A 16,315-nucleotide genomic window follows, 5' to 3' on the forward strand; every position below is an offset into this window, starting at 1 on the left:
GTGTCCTGCTGCAAAGAATGGAGTGGCAACCTCAGCCTGGACTCAGACAGGCCACGCAATGTGACTAGGGGGTTCTCGAGGATGGGCACCATCAATGAGGGGCGCTCACTTCCACAGACTCTGCACTCTCATCACGGACTTTAGTTCTTTAGAAGAGAGGAAGAAACTTCAAATTCTACTGTGAAAATATGAGCCAACAGGGAAAATGGCTGCACAATATGTGACAGCATGTCACAGACTAAGAGGGGCATGAAAAACTGTGGGACTGAAAAATCATTTACATGGACACCCCCCCCCCCCCCCCATCCCCTTTAGCCTCAAATCCCCCCCACATACAAATGCAACGGTTTTGGCAATGCTAACATTTATATGGTCCTGCCAATAAAGCTTATTTGAACTGAATTGAGAGGATGAGGCCAAGTTCACGTATGTGCGAATTGGAGGTGGGTTTCCTGTCTCCAATTAGCATGACATGCAAATGTGCCCGGCTTGCAATAGACCCGGTTCACACATGTTCAGGACGGCCGCGGTCCGCATACCAAGAGGGTCCTGTGCGTGTTTGGGTCAGGTTCAGGTGCGAATTAAGCCAAAAATTCAGACCCGATTTACACCTGAATTGGTGAACAGGGACGCACCGGATCCCATGCTGGGGCCCATGGCCGCACATGAGAGAAGGATGTTATAAGAGAAAGATGTGATCAGAGAGAATGCAAAGCATTAAGGAACACCTTATGGACAGTCTCCAATAACAAAACACAGAGACCCTGACAACATGACCTTAGGATAGCCCATGGCACCCTACAGAAAAAAATACAAACACACCCTTAACGACCTGGTCCGAACCCCCGTGACTGTGCCCGCGGGACCCGTGCACCTGATCGCCACCGGTGTCCCGCGATCGGGTCACAGGAGCTGAAGAACGGGGAGAGGTGAGTGTAAAAAAAAAAAACCTTTTCCTGTTCTTCTCTGTGGCTTGTCACTGATCGTCTGTTCCCTGTCATAGGGAACAGCAATCAGTGATGTCACACGTCCAGCCACGCCCCCCTACAGTAAGAATCACACACTTTAGGAAAACTCCTTCTGGGAAATATGGAAGAATATTGGCTCAGCACCCAGGAAAACACCCTCCATGTCCAAAATGGCGACATCCGGCTCAACTAGTTTAAGAACCTTTACAAAGATAATGCAGAGGAGGTACTAAACTGCAGAAAAAAAAATACATCATCAAAAGACTAAATGATATGGAGGAAAAAGTCAAGGACTTGCAGAACCCCCTAGATGCATGTACCGGTTACATTAGAAGTAATGGAAAAAAAAATCCAACACCTGCAAACTAAAAAAATCCAGTAGGATGGATAGAATCCTGCCAGAGATGATTAAACACGGCTCGCCAAGATATACATGCTGCAATATATAAAGGGTTCAATCTGGTCACTACCCTGAAATATGGAACCAAGGCCTCATAACACCCCATCCCATAAGAGTGGAGACCAGTATGATCCAGCCAACTACAAATAGGGTGACCAGACATCCCCGGTTTCAGGGAACAGTCCCCGGACCAAGTCTGTCCCCGGTTTTGTCCCCGGATTGGATTTGAATTTTTTTTTCCATTATCTGTGCCCCTTTCTGATGATCATGTGCTGGTCGGAGCGGAGGGAATATTTCTTCAGTTTCGGGTGCATGACCATTCCACTCCACTTCTGTTCTTCTGCCTTGGCTCAAGTCCCGGCCAGCCGCCTGCCTGCTTATCTCCTTGCCTTCCCTGGCAGAGTGATCTTCCTCCGCTCCCCACCCAGTAGTAACCCGGGGCCTGGAGAGTGAGACTTGAGAGGCTGTGAGGCGGGCGGCAACGGGCAGAGAGTCGCTCACTGCCGCCATTACTAGTAGAAAAAAAAATATGTCCCTGGATTTCATTTTAAAAATCTGGTCACCTTAAAGCGGAGGTTCACCCAAAAAACAAGTATATAACATTACATTCAGTATACCTCAAACATATACAGTATGCCGTTTTTTTTGGGGGGGGGGTGTACATACGGTATTATCGGTATTTTCCTCCCGGCTTCCGGGTACTCGCTCCCGCGGGAGTGGGCGTTCCTGTGCAGTGCCGCAATGTCATCTGGGACATTTGCCCATATGATTGACGTGCCTGAGAAAAACTCCCCCCGGCGGATAAGGCGCGTCACGACTTTCCGAAAGTAGCCGAACCGCAAGTCGGCTCTTTACGGCGCCTGCGCACCGACTAGGAGCTGTGTAGAGCTGACTGTGCAGGCGCCGTATAGAGCCGACTCGCGGTTCGGCTCCTTTGGAAAGTCGTGAAGCGCCTTATCCGCCGGGAGGAGTTTTTCTCAGGCACTTCAAATGCATTGTGCTTGTAGCACTCAAGCCACTTCCTAGGGTGACCACGTGTCCCGGATTGGCCGGCACAGTCCCGCATTGCCCGGGACTTATTCCGTATTTTTCAGGTCTGTCCCGGGTACCTTAATTCCAGGACAATACAGTGTCCCAGAAATTGACACAGCCGCCCCCCTCTGGGTCAATCTGATGCCCCAAAAAAAGCCACCACACCGCCGCTTTACTCACTTTTTTTCCTTTCCTGGTCAGGAATGTCTGGAAAAGCACAATCCCCGCCCACCTTGTGATTGGAGAAATCATAAATCCTGCCTTGTGTCTAATCACTGAAGGGAAGTGTAGAGCCAGAGTTGGAAAAAGGTAAAACGGGTCTCAGCCGCCAGCCAGGACAAGTACTGTCAGTGAGTAAAGTGGCGATGTGGCGGCCTTTTTTTTGGGAGCGCGATCAGTGCTTTTGGGTAGAGCGCGCACCCGGTACCCAGGCTGTGCTGTGAGTCGTTACAGCACAAGCTGATTTTTTGGGAAGGGGGGGGGGTCCCTGAATGGCAGTTTGAAAATGTGGTCACCCTACTCTGGACAGCAGGACAGGAAGAGAGGCAACGTTCCTCTGTCGGGGCCTTGGATAGCATTAAAGCAGAGGTTCACCCTAAAAACATGTATATAACATTACATTCTGTACACTTCCAACATTTACAGTATGCTGTTTTTTTTTTTTTTTGCTGTACATACCGTATTATTGCTGTTTTCCACCCGGCTTCCGGGGTCTCACTCCCGTGGGAGTGAGCGTTCCTATGCAGAGGCGCAGTGTTATGTGGGACTTCGCCCAGATGATTGACGTCTTGGGAAAAACTTCCCCTCGGCGGATAAGGCGCGTTACGAGTTTCCGAAAGTAGCCGAACTGCGAGTCGGCTCTATACGGGGCCTGCACAGTCAGCTCTACACGGCTCCTAGTCAGTGTGCAGGCGCCGTATAGAGCCGACTCTCAGTTCGATGGGCCCCCTGCTGTCACTCCATTCTTCACATATCCAAGCAGACAACTCCCCTCCAGTGGGCTGGACCTGAGCTTAAGTAGGAGGCCTGCCCCTGCCAATTCCAGTTGGGGATTGGTCAGGGCTCCTCACATGAGCTCCCTGTCACTCCAGCTCCCGGCCCTGCCCCTCTTCCAGAACATTCTCTCTGGAAGCAGCGGAGGCGCCCAAGAACTGATTAGCACTTCAAAAGAGGCCCATTCAAGGTGCATCCCCTTTTAGAATGTATAAATTGTACTGAGGCCCCCAGTTTCTTTAGAGCAATTATTTCACCATGTACAGTATATTTGTTTGCTTCCTTGCTTATGACTAAGACTATAGGCTTGAATATTAAATACATATTTTTGAAATGTGGTTCAGCAGTCAACAAGTTATTGGAAACCCTTGAGTTCTGGGATTTCCTTATCACTAAAAAGTTACAATGTAGAGTCTGATCACTGGGGGGCAGGAGACTGAGGAAATGCTTCTTCCTGCCTGCAGAAAACTGATGACATCATCTCAACCTATGTAGAAAACGCTAGAGGAGAAAAGCTGCATTTTAGCCTGATGTGAGCTTGTGTTAGAAAATACATTTCTAGTAACATCCTCATTTACATTATGGACCATTCTAGAACTATAACACAGTATATAAATACATTTATTTTGTTAAAATAACTAACAAAATTTTTTTTTTTTAGCGGTCCTTTTTTTGTCTTTTTTTACATTTACAGTATTTACAAGCCACGCCCAACCGACCCACCCCTGTTACCTTTGTCTGTTATTTGCTCCTGTATTTCTATATAGAAAACCCGATCTGGTCTTTACAATTAAAAAATATATAGCTGTTTGCTTTCTCCGTTACAACCCATAAAGTTACATCCTGCGCCCTGGTACAACTCATAAAATTGTATCCTGCTCGTATGATTCACCTCCAATAATCTTTTAGTTCATGCACAGTGCCAGGGGGATCGGTGTCCAGGTAACATCTCTATTGAGATCCTAATGGGCAGATGAAAGCATGGATCACATCGGTGTCGGACTGGTGTGCGCTCTGCTCCTACTGATCCAGTGTGGTGAGTCGTTTCGCTACCATTTCATTTATTATGATCCTAAAATACCCTACAAGGCTTGCGCTGAAGTTTACGGTCAATGTTCTCTGTAGTAGAGCAGGTACAATGATAAAAAGGATGACGATGAAGAGGAGTGCAGTGGGAACAATGGCCCCAATACATTAAGCTGCACTTTAACTACCATAATAATGTCTACGTCAGCTTTTCTCAATCTTTTTACCCTTGAGGAAGCCTCAAAATATTTTTTAGATCCCATGGAACCCCTAGTAAGATTATGACATTGAGGACATTGGGAAAATGCCCCTTACACTGGCAGTGGTAAGGGAGAAGAATGCCCTTACAGGTTGGCCAGAATGACACCCCTGCAGTCATGCTGCTTCCTCTTCCAAGTGGCGTTGGACCTGGAACTAGGCAGGCGCCATCAGATAAGAGGTCAGTTAGCGAGATCTCAAGGAACCCAAAGCCACCATTGGAGTAACCTCACGGAACCCTGGTTGAGAATGGCTGGTCTATATTGTGCGTCTGGCAGTTCAGCACAGTAGTTCAGGCAGAAACAAAAAAGCATCTGCAGAAGAACAGTGCTCCACTCCGGACAGTGTGCACGTGAACCTTTCCAAGTCTAATCCCTACCCTGCAATGTGTTCTCTCTACCATTTCTGATTTCAATAGTGTCCTTTTTTCCAATTTTTTTTCCTTTATCCCTCTTCTCCACAGCTTTTACAGTATATAATTTCTGCACTCATTACCTTCTGCTTAATCTGAACCCACGATCCGACATAACCTCCAGGACATTGAGGCACGTGCACTCACATAAGTCTCACTTTCCTTACCCTTCTGTTTTTTCCAACTCAAGAAAATTTTAGGGCTGGTACTGATTAAAATTTTTGTGTTCGATTTTTTTTAATTGATTAATCGACTAATTTCGATTAATTATAACGCACATACAGATCCAACTACTTTTAGCTGTTCTCCTTGCAGGCTGATTTCCAGCTACCAACCACTGGAAAAATGGGTGGCAGGATACAAAAAACACACAAAGGCAGTGCTCGATGGTAACAGCATTAAAACTTTTATAGTCTTCAAGTAGGTAACAAAATAAATATTGCACTGGAGATAAAATTGATGTAGCTACATAAACTGTAAAAATTGTGCAAGTAATACCAAACGGTAGCAAAAAGCAGTCATAAAAACATGTAGCCAAGTATGATACTGGTATAAAAACATGTACAACGATACCACTGCTGAATCCAGATGAGGAGGGGTTAACATCAGTCTGTCGACATGTAGATGTCCGGTGAAGGGAACTATCACAACTCCCAGTGGATGGCTGTAGAATCCCAGGGTGATAGAGGGAAGTGTAACAGCCCTTGCGTGTGGCAGATAGTAAGGTCCCGCCAGCATGCAGATATGAAGGCACAGCAAAGGAGCCCTTCAGATGGACACGGCAAGCCCCGCCAGTGTCCGTGACATCACCGGATCTCCGACAGAACTCCCTGAAGCCGGCGGAGAGGTGAGTACCAATTAAAAGAATTTTAATGGAACAAAAACATTTTGATTGATCAAAAAAATTAAAGATTAATCGAGGAATTAATAGTTCATTTCCACAGCCCTAGAATATTTCCCTTAATCCTTGCCCTTTACAATATAACTTTCACCCCTCACCCAGCACCCTCTGGAATGCCCAATAATTGTATATATCCAACTCCTTAAACCTACTCGCTATTACTGAAACTTGACTTTAGGAATCTAACTCTGCCTCTCCAGCTGCTCTCTTCCATGGTGGCTTCCACTGGACTTACTCAGACCAAGTGGATGAAAGGGAGGGGGAGTGGGAATCCTTAAATTTCCACAAAAGATTAAAGTTCTTCCTACAACTCCTTCCCTATATCTATCCTCTCGATCTTCTTTTCTCCCATTCTCTGAGGTTTGCTGTGGATTAAAATCAGCCTACCGGACCAGTTTCTTGCTTCCTTGGCAACTTTTCTGCCTGGCTATCTCTCCTGTGAAATATTCAGGCCCCGTACTCACGACCAAACATGTCTGCTGAAACTGGTCCGCGGACCAGTTTCAGCAGACATGTTTGGCTGTGTGTAGGCCCGAGCGGACCATTTTCGGGCGGATCGGACAGGTTTCCAGCGGACAACTGTTTCCTGGACTTGCTTTAAAACAGTCCGCTGGAAACCTGTCCTCCCGGACATGTACGGTCGTCTGTACAGACCTACCGTACATGTCCTGCCGCCCGCCATCCCTCGCATGCGTCGAATGACTTAGACGCATGCGTGGAAGCCTTTTAAAGGCAGGCCGCCCACGTCGCCGCGTCATTGTCGCGGCGACACCGCGTCATCGACGCGGCGACACCGCGGACACGCCCCGCGTATTGTTTACGCGCGGACCTCTGTTCGATGGTGTGTACGGCCATCGAACAGAAGTCCCCGGGCAGTCCCCGGGCAGACATGTCTGATGGAAACGGTCTGCAGACCGTTTTCATCGGACATGTCTGGCCGTGAGTACAAGGCCTCACACTCATTCTTGGTGACCAACATTTCGGTTAATGCCAGCACTTGGCTACCTCTCAACCTCACCCATCTTTTGACCCAACACTATGGATACGCATGCTTACCCACCCTCGACTTTATAGTCTCCCACCTCTGCACTCTCTGCAACCTCTCCAACACCACTTTCCTTTCTCTGACCACAACCTTAGCAGTTTCACACTCTCCTCATCTTCAGCCCCTATCACTACAACCAGCAAACTATTATCCATAGACAGTGTCACTATTATATACCCTTTATTATCCATAGACATTGTCACTATTATATACCCTTCCCTTTTCTACTTGGAACTGCCGCTATGGTAACATTTCACCCCTGCCCACTTCTGTCTACAGCAGCTTGTCTGTTTGCCAGGGTTGTCTACCAGCACAGCACTAGAAGTCTCAAAACACATAGCCGAGCTCTTAAGGGTGTGTATCCCACGACAATGCCAATCATTTAAAAAACAGAGGACCTCCAATGACTCCTCTTCTCACTCTTCTCAATAGGTATCTCAGTTATCACCAACCTGAAGGTGTTATTTTAAATCAAATCTTGAATGCCATTGATGATCTCCTAAAAATGATATTAGCCCGTGGCAGATTAAGGTTTATATTTTTAAAGATTTCACTGTTTGTCACACAATTGGACATTGGTCCATCTGTATTTGGCCATCTTTTACAAAGAGGATTAACCCTATTTGCCCATTATCAAAAAAAGAATTCGCCATACAACATAATAGAGAGATTCCAAATACAACCAAGATTTGTTTGTCACATTTAAATTCAAGATTTGCCAATCGGCATACAATAGATGAGAGAGATTCCAATTACAAACAAGATTCACCCAACAGCTGCCACATTAGACATCGAGAAACCCCCTCTTTAAATTAATTTTAGACAGACCGCCATGTGTAGTCCTGGGTTGCTTTTGGGGTCCCCTACCCCAATAGTGATGTTTATATGGCTCAATGGACCCTTTGAAATTAAATTTCACCACGGTCACCAAAACAAGAGGTGAGGTGGTAATCCTCCAAATGGGTCACCTATTATGTTCAACTGTCTAGGAGGGATTTATTTTTTATCAACATGGAGAAGTTCCTTTTTACCCTCCATTGAGTTTCTTAGACAGTAATGCTGTTTAAATCATAGTATCATCAGTAAAAATAAATAAGGAAAAAAAAATAATAATAAAAAAAGTAAAAAAATTTGAGCTTAACATTTTAAACACTTTAAAACTCCCAAACCGATTAAGGAAGGCTATGCTATATAAATAACAAAAATGGGGGCTACCATTGCTGACCCCTTTTTGAAAATATTAGCTTCTCTATGAAAATTAACTGACCCAAGTAGTAGCATGTGTTCATTTTGAATCGCACTCACTTTAGAACAAAGCTGCATTACAACACACCACAATGGGGTAGGATTTACTAGAACTGGTGAGTGCAAAACCTGGTGCAGCCCTGCATGGTAACCAATCAGCTTCTAACTTCAGTGTGTTCAATAATTCCTGGTTCACACCTATGCAGGTTACAGTTTGCATATTCCAGGAGCGTTTTGCGTTTTTCAATACACGTTTTTGATCCATTAAAGTTTATGGAACCAAAAACCAGAAAAAAAGTACCTGGCCCTTTCCATAAAATGTATAGATGTGAACGTGACCCATAGGAAGCCATGATAAATGGACTGTAGTGCGTTTCTGCAAAACTGAAAATGCACTACAAAATGCATAGGTTTGAACCAAGTCTTAAGCTTTGGCAATAAAACCTGGAAGCTGATTTTGACGGGAGTCACTTTGGGCAGGGGGCTTGTGGAACCCAGCTTACCTTAGATAGGTCGGGAAACTCCTTGTCCAGCTCCAGTGGCCCCTTTTATGTGTAAGTTACCCTGTGTCTGTTAGGGGCATAGGGTGACCGCAAAGATCAGTAGGGTCTGTCCTAACCAGACTAACCGTACAACCACATCGGACTCAGCATTTCGTTTTACCCATGTTATCCAGGGTTCTATACGTGTTGTTTTGTGTTAAAAAAATGAAGGGGTTCTTTTACTTGGGACAGGGACAGTAATATTTCTGACCAATGTCCCTCAAGAAATATATGAAGATAAATAATTCCACCTTTCAGACTGCTAGAATATTGTAGTGTCTCATAGACCATTGCTAGATAGTTTAAGGTGGCATGGGGGTTGTTATGTGTTTTTTAAGTGGCTGTATCCCATTGTTCTATTGCTTCTGTCTTCCTTGGGAGCTGCTTAGATGCTTAGCTCCTTCGATTAGCTGCTAGAGGGAAGGGGGGATTTTTCCTGCAGCCCTTCCTAGAGGCTGTCCATTTGTCATGTTACTGACTGTAGTTTTTCTCCCACTCGGTGTCATTATTCAAAGAAGGGGGGGTCGTCTGAGTGTATATCTCTTTATGCCTGTGTTTAAATACACAGCCTTAGGTTTCTTACCATCCTACACGGATGTCTCGACAAGTGACTGGGTGGGCTAAGGGATCTTGGATACCGGCCAAGGGAAGCTTATACGCCAAACAAATTCCTCTTAAGCGCAGGTTCTGTCACACCGATTGGTTTCTATGCAGAGTTGCACTGGATTTAGCATGCTTTAGTTAACCATGCTTGGCCAAATACAGGAGTAACATGGTCCAAATGGTGGGCATAGCCTTTAAGAGTTACAATGTACTTTGCAGGATTGCACCATTCACCAGAAGCCTATACACTGCAGTGCGTTTAGGTATGACTGTGCCCCTAGTTGACTGCCCAGGATTCCAAGCACAGAGGTTGCAAATACACAAGAAATGGTCGCATAGACTTTATCAACAGCCTGATTTTCATAAAAAAAATGTCACCAATTTTCTTAATAAAATGCCCAGTATTCTGTCTTTGCATGCCTGTGTTATAGATAGCAGATCACATACCACAGTATCACATAATCATTTTATGTTTGTGAACTATTCCTAGGCAATGGAGCAGATCTGGTTATAACAAGTCCAGATCCTTCTCCAACCGTACGGACTGGAGATCCCATCAACCTGACCATTTCCTACAGCTCAACTCCCAGAATGATAATGTGGACGGCCAATGGCAGTCTTGTGGTTTTATGGCAGAATGGAGCACAATATCCTGCTGCCAATTACAAGACCCGGATGGTGCTACAGGAAAAAGATATACTTCTCAAGGATTCCACCACGGAAGACTCCGGAGAATACATGGTCCAAGTTACTGATACAAATGGTGATTCTGGTAACTTTACATTCAATGTGGCTGTCAAAGGTGAGTCTGTTGGATCCATTGGTTCCCTTGGCTAAAATTACCAAGCTTGGCCAAATACTGGAGAAGCATGTAACATGGTCCAAATGGTGGGGGTTAGCCTTTAAAGTTTACAGTGTACTTTCTGGGATTGCACCATTCAGGCCTTATGCTATAGCAGGGCTGTCTTAATGAGAGGGCACACCTGGGCACTGCCCAGGGGCCCAAGCTGCATGAAGGGCCCCTGCACTTTCCCCAAAGCAGCTAGTCTTTGAGCCCACGCTGCCCCGAAATTGGGGGGCCCATGATGGCACTGAGAGTGATTGATACACAGGGGAGGCAGTCTGCCTCCTACCTACTTGATGTCTGTTTACCTGCACTGTCATCATTGTAGGGGCCCCAGAGAATTAATTTGCCCAGGGGCCCATGATGCTATTAAGACGGCCCTGTGCTATAGAGTGGCATTGAGTGGGTAGACCTCTCACTTCTTGTGTGGGGTAGAGAAAAGAAGAACTTCCCTGATGAATCTTTGCAAATTCAGCTTGCTATCATTTTTCCAAACATGAAGGAAACCAAAATTTATATTGTAAATAAGTAAACTAAAGCTTCACAGGTGCAACCTGCTAGTGGAACAAGTAGAATAAAGACGTGGGCAAACCATTAGGTGGCCATCTCTGGACCATTGGGTGGGGAAGCTGTTCTTGGTATATTATCATTGATCACTTTTGTAAAGACCTAGAACATGAAGCTATAGAACATTAAGCTAGGAAACAAACAGCTACAGAACACGCAACTACAAAGCACGCAACAACGAAAATTACAAAAACATGCAACTACAGGACACGCAACTACTCCCATAGGTCAATAGGTATATTTGGTTATTTGTGCCCCAGTTTATGAGTTTAATGATTATCTTTGCCAAAAAAGGTGAACAACCAATTAACTGTACCCCTTGTTTTAACAGACAGAGTCCAGGAAATCCAAAGTAATGACACAGGCATATATAAAATGGGGGAAAATATCAGTCTGACCATCTGGTATGACGGGAACCCATTAGGAATATTTTGGAACTATAACGGTGACCCGTTCGCCATTAGATTAGAGGCATACAACTACACTTCTACCAGATTTAAAGAACGAATGATCCTCAAAGAGAGTGGATCTCTGCTAATTTATAACACCACGAATGAGGACGCAGGAAACTACTCTATCACCGTGGCAACAACTATTGTCCCCGGCTCACGGACATTTCAGGTTAAATTCTTTGGTAAGTGAGCTACTTTACATATACATTACATATGTACACACAGACAGACATTATATACATATACACACACACACACACACACACACACACACACAGTATAGTATATATAGTCTCTTCCCTACAGACAAAGTCCAGAATTTATAAATTCATCAGGGAAGATTTAATTGCTATTAATGTACCTACTTATTTATGGGGCCAGCACATACCTGTAGATAATTACTTTATTCACGATATACCACTCAGTTGTTGGAAGTCCACCCTATTGAGACATGACTGTGGAAATTCCGACCAAAAGCTCACATCAAACTTTTCGGCTTCATTTCCATGGACGTTTTTACAGCCACTTTTTTTTAGCCTTTTTTACAGTTTAAAAACGCTTGTCCACGCGGTAGCGTTTTTGAGCATTTTTGCGCGTTTGAGCGTTTATTAATGTCTGGCGTTTTTACAGCTCTAAGGCTGGAGCTTCAGAACGCACTGGTCCTTTTTTTTTTTGCAGCTTAAAAACGGCTCAGCCATCTACAGCTCAAAAACGTCATGGTGGGCATGAGGCCATAGACTAACATGGAGAGCTGTTTTTAAACTGCAAAAAAAGCTCAGAAAATTGGCTGTAAAAACGTCCAAAAACGTCCATGGAAAGGAAGCCTTCTTGTCCGAATTTCCGATCGGGTGTACGCGGCATCAGTCGTCCTGTTCATTGTTCTTTTATTGGCACCAGACCAATAGTTTTCCCAGTGCTAAACCTTTCATCCGAATTTCTAAACGGCTGCATTGTAAATTCCAAAAAGCCAATATAAAAAAAAGAATAGTAGTGGTAAAAAAGCACTTGTGGGTTTGACCAACTTTTCTATTGTACAATTCTCCTTTAGGAGGGGGCAATGCCAGGGGATGTGTCCTATGCCTACATACTATTGCTTAACCACTTAAGACCCGGACCAAAATGCAGGTAAAAGACCAGGCCCCTTTTTGCGATTCGGCACTGCATCGCTTTAACTGACAATTGCGCGGTCGTGCGACGTGGCTCCCAAACAAAATTGGCGTCCTTTTTTTACGACAAATAGACCTTTCTTTTGGTGGTATTTGATCACATCTGCGGTTTTTATTTTTTGCGCTATAAAAAAAAATATAGCGACAATTTTGAAAAAAATTCAATATTTTTTACTTTTTGCTAGAATAAATATCCCCCAAAAACATATAAAAAAAATTTTTTTCCTCAGTTTAGGCCGATCAGTGCCGATACGTTTGCTTATTGCAATGAAATACAATACATACATACACATTTATTTATTTATATATATATATATATATATATATATATATATATATATATATATATATATATATATATATATATATATATATATATATATATATATATATATATATAAAATATATATATATATATAAAATATATATATATATATAAAATATATAAAATATATAAAATTATATATATATATATAAAAAAAATATATATATATATATATATATATATATATATATATATATATATATATATATATATATATATATATATATATATATATATATATATATATCCATCCCGTCCCGGGCAGAGGGGAAGTTCTCACAGACTGCATCCCGGCAAGCTTTAAATGCCGTTTTAGAGGGGTTAATGTGCGCAAGTGCGGTGACGTCACGCAAATGATCAGCTGCTTGTGTTATGGGCTATTTTTTAAGACAATGTTGTTCCCGAGGGTTTATATTACAACCACTTTAAAGGACTGGCATATTATTGAAAAAACTTAAACGTAAGGGAGCCCCCTATTGGGCGGGGCCCATGGGCTTGAGCCCAGTCAAGCCCAATGGCAAGCCCAGCCCTGTCCAAGGCATAAGAAGCCAGAAAATGTTTAATTATTGGTTGAAAATCCCTTTGAGGCATATGGGGTAATGGATGTAATGGATGGAGCAGAGTCCTTAATATTATATGAGAGTTAATCAGGGGAAGGAGAAGAGACCAGTACCCCCCCCCCCCCAAAAGTACAGAGCATATTATCACGAAAGAAGAGCCAGATAATGGAGGAAGTAGGGTCTTCCATCAGCACAGGGAATGCCAAAAGGATAGAGGGTCTGGAAACTGGGCAGGGCAGGGTCCTTCAGCAACACAAGGAGGTTCAGAGCTAAGTAAACGAGGTACGGCTTAACTTTGCAAAAAATACCCAATCACACGCAAGGAAAATTTTAAAACAGCAACATTGCTTGCACATGATTGAATGATAGAAATCAGCATTGCTTCCCCTTATTTTAGAGTATCCTCTCAGACCTAGAACAAGTGCAGGAGCAGTGTGTAACGGAACGTCCTACACTCCGCTTGAGTGCTTCCGTCATATACCACTTCCTATCAGTCTGGATATAGATATCAGATATCCCAGCTGCTCTCAACACACAACGAGACGAGACTTGTTTGTCTGCTGAACATACACGGCCAGATTCTCGTAGAATCCGCGGCGGCGTAGCGTAAGCCATTTACACTACGCCGCCGCAAATTACTGGAGCAAGTGCCGTATTCTCCAAGCACTTGCTCCGTAATTTGCGGCGGCGTAGTGTAAATGGCCCGGCGTAAGGCCGCGTAATTCAAAGGGGGCGGCTTGTATTTAAATTAAGCGCGCCCCCGCGCCGATCGAACTGCTCATGCGCCGGGCGTAAAAATAGGCCAGTGCGCATGCTCCAGCTCACGACGGAAAACGTCAATGACGCCGACGTGAGCGTCATTGATGTAAAGTCCTATTCGCGAACGACTTAGGAAAACAACGTAATCGACGGAAAAAGACGACGCTGACCCGACGCCATACTTAACATGGCATACGACGGACCTTCGTAAACTTGCCCCTCATATAGCAGGGGCAAGTTTACGCTTAGGGAAACGTCGTAAATTCACTGCGTCGTCCGCGCGTACGTTCAGGAATCTCGCGTAAATAGCTCATTTGCATAGACGACGGGGAAAACGACGATGCGACACCTAGCGGCGGGAAAAAAAATTGCATTTAAGATCTGACAGCGTAAGAGCTCTTACGCCTGTCAGATCTAATGGATATCTATGCGTAACTGATTCTAAGAATCAGTCGCATATATACGCCGGGCCAGATTAGGACTTACGACGGCGCAAATGGCGTTGCGCCGTCGTAAGCCTTTTAGGAATCTGGCCCGGAGTGTTTATTAGAACCAAGAATACAACCTTATATACAGTTAGGGGAGGAACCAGAGCATAAATTAACATGAGCCAATAAACTAATCATTTACCCAGACGAGGTGACTCATAGATATAACCTTTCAGGGTAGACGTCACGTCTCCTCGCTCACCTGCTATACAATACACATTATCATAAGTGTAAACACAGGACATCTTCACACAAGAGCAGGGTCAATTAGCATAGAGAACAAACAGATGGCTGGAGGTGAGGACATTAGCATCTAACAGTATGTGTCCCAACATTATGAATGAGTCACTCTTACAGTTAACCCGTTGAGTTCAGAATCAAACAGTAAATAGTTCTTTACAGATATCCTGGAATATTTTGTGGATAATAATTACATAATAATCCCATCTCAGGTAGTCCAAGATATCATTTCTCAGTCATCCTATGCCCCTAGTGGACATAGGATGATTTTAGACATAAGAGGGTCCGGGGATGTCCCGTGTGAGTCTGTCACACAGTGCACAGTATATTTGACTTTAGTAAGTCAACCCAAAAGTATGTTATTGGGATAGAGGAGCTGAATAATGGATGGAGCAGTGTTCTCCAGCACAGAGAATGCCATTATGATAGAGGGGTAGATTCAGATAGATTAGCGGATCTTTAGATCCGCGTAATCTATCTGATTTACGATCCGCCGGCGCAAGTTTTAGAGGCTAGTGCTGTATTCAGAAAGCACTTACCTCGAAACTTGTGGCGGCGTATTGTAAATCCCCCGGCGGAATTCAAATTCCGCGGCTAGGGGGAGTGTACTATTTAAATCAGGTGCGTCCCCGCGCCGATTTAACTGCGCATGCGCCGCCGGCTAAGTTTCCCAGCGTGCATTGCTCCAAATGACGTCGCTAGGACGTCATTGGTTTCGGCGCAAGCGTAACTTGCGTCCGGCCGTATTCTGAATCGACTTACGCAAACGACGTAAAAATTCAAAACTCGGCACGGGGAACGACGGCCATACTTAACATAGGATACGCCTCACATAGCAGGGGTAACTATACGCCGGAAAAAGCCGAACGCAAGCGACGTAAAAAAAAAAGCGACAGGCGGGCGTTCGTTTCTGAATCTGCGTAAATGCTCATTAGCATATTCGATGTGTAAAAGACACGGAAGCGCCACCTAGCGGCCGGCCTGGAATTGCAGCCTAAGATCCGATGGTGTAAGTCACTTAAACCTGTCGGATCTTAGGCATATCTATGCGTAACCTGATTCTAGCCGGCCTTAGAGATACGATGGCGTATCAGGAGATATCAGGAGATACGCCGTCATATCTCCTATCTGAATCTGGGCCAGGGAGTCTAAATAAAGGGCAGAGTCGGGTCTTCCAGTAGCTCTGGTCACTCTACTATGGGCAGATCATGAAATAAAGTCAACCAATACTAAAAACACCATTCACAGTTCTAACCTGTCTATTAGTCAGAAGGAAAAACTACAATGAATCCAACATGGTTAAAATTTTCATACAACATGGGAACAAATGACATCGCAAAGGTCTAATCTACAACATTCACCTCCTTCTTTCTCTCAACAGACCTCATAACGAATGTGACGGTGCTACAAACACCAGCGATCGTAATTGAGAGTACCCCTGGTGTGAATCTATCCTGCGGGGCCTCCTCCGGTTCCGGATCTGTGACAT

At 44.3% G+C, this 16,315-nt stretch overlaps 1 protein-coding gene across 1 annotated transcript in view; it reads left to right on the forward strand.

Annotated features, from left to right (window-relative positions):
• Positions 1–4,264: 4,264 nt before the first annotated feature.
• LOC120916347 (hemicentin-1-like) overlaps positions 4,265–16,315 on the forward strand; it is a 16,045-nt gene continuing 3,994 nt past the window's right edge. The window contains exons 1-4 of the mRNA XM_040327262.1: positions 4,265–4,429; positions 9,916–10,227; positions 11,168–11,470; positions 16,208–16,315. The exon at positions 16,208–16,315 is cut by the window's right edge and continues 162 nt beyond it. Of these exons, the coding sequence (XP_040183196.1) occupies positions 4,375–4,429; positions 9,916–10,227; positions 11,168–11,470; positions 16,208–16,315 (778 nt within the window). The 5' untranslated portion in view covers positions 4,265–4,374. The remainder of the gene's footprint in view (positions 4,430–9,915; positions 10,228–11,167; positions 11,471–16,207) is intronic.

This window comes from Rana temporaria, chromosome 10 (genome assembly GCF_905171775.1).
Source record: "Rana temporaria chromosome 10, aRanTem1.1, whole genome shotgun sequence".
Lineage (NCBI taxonomy): Eukaryota > Metazoa > Chordata > Amphibia > Anura > Ranidae > Rana > Rana temporaria.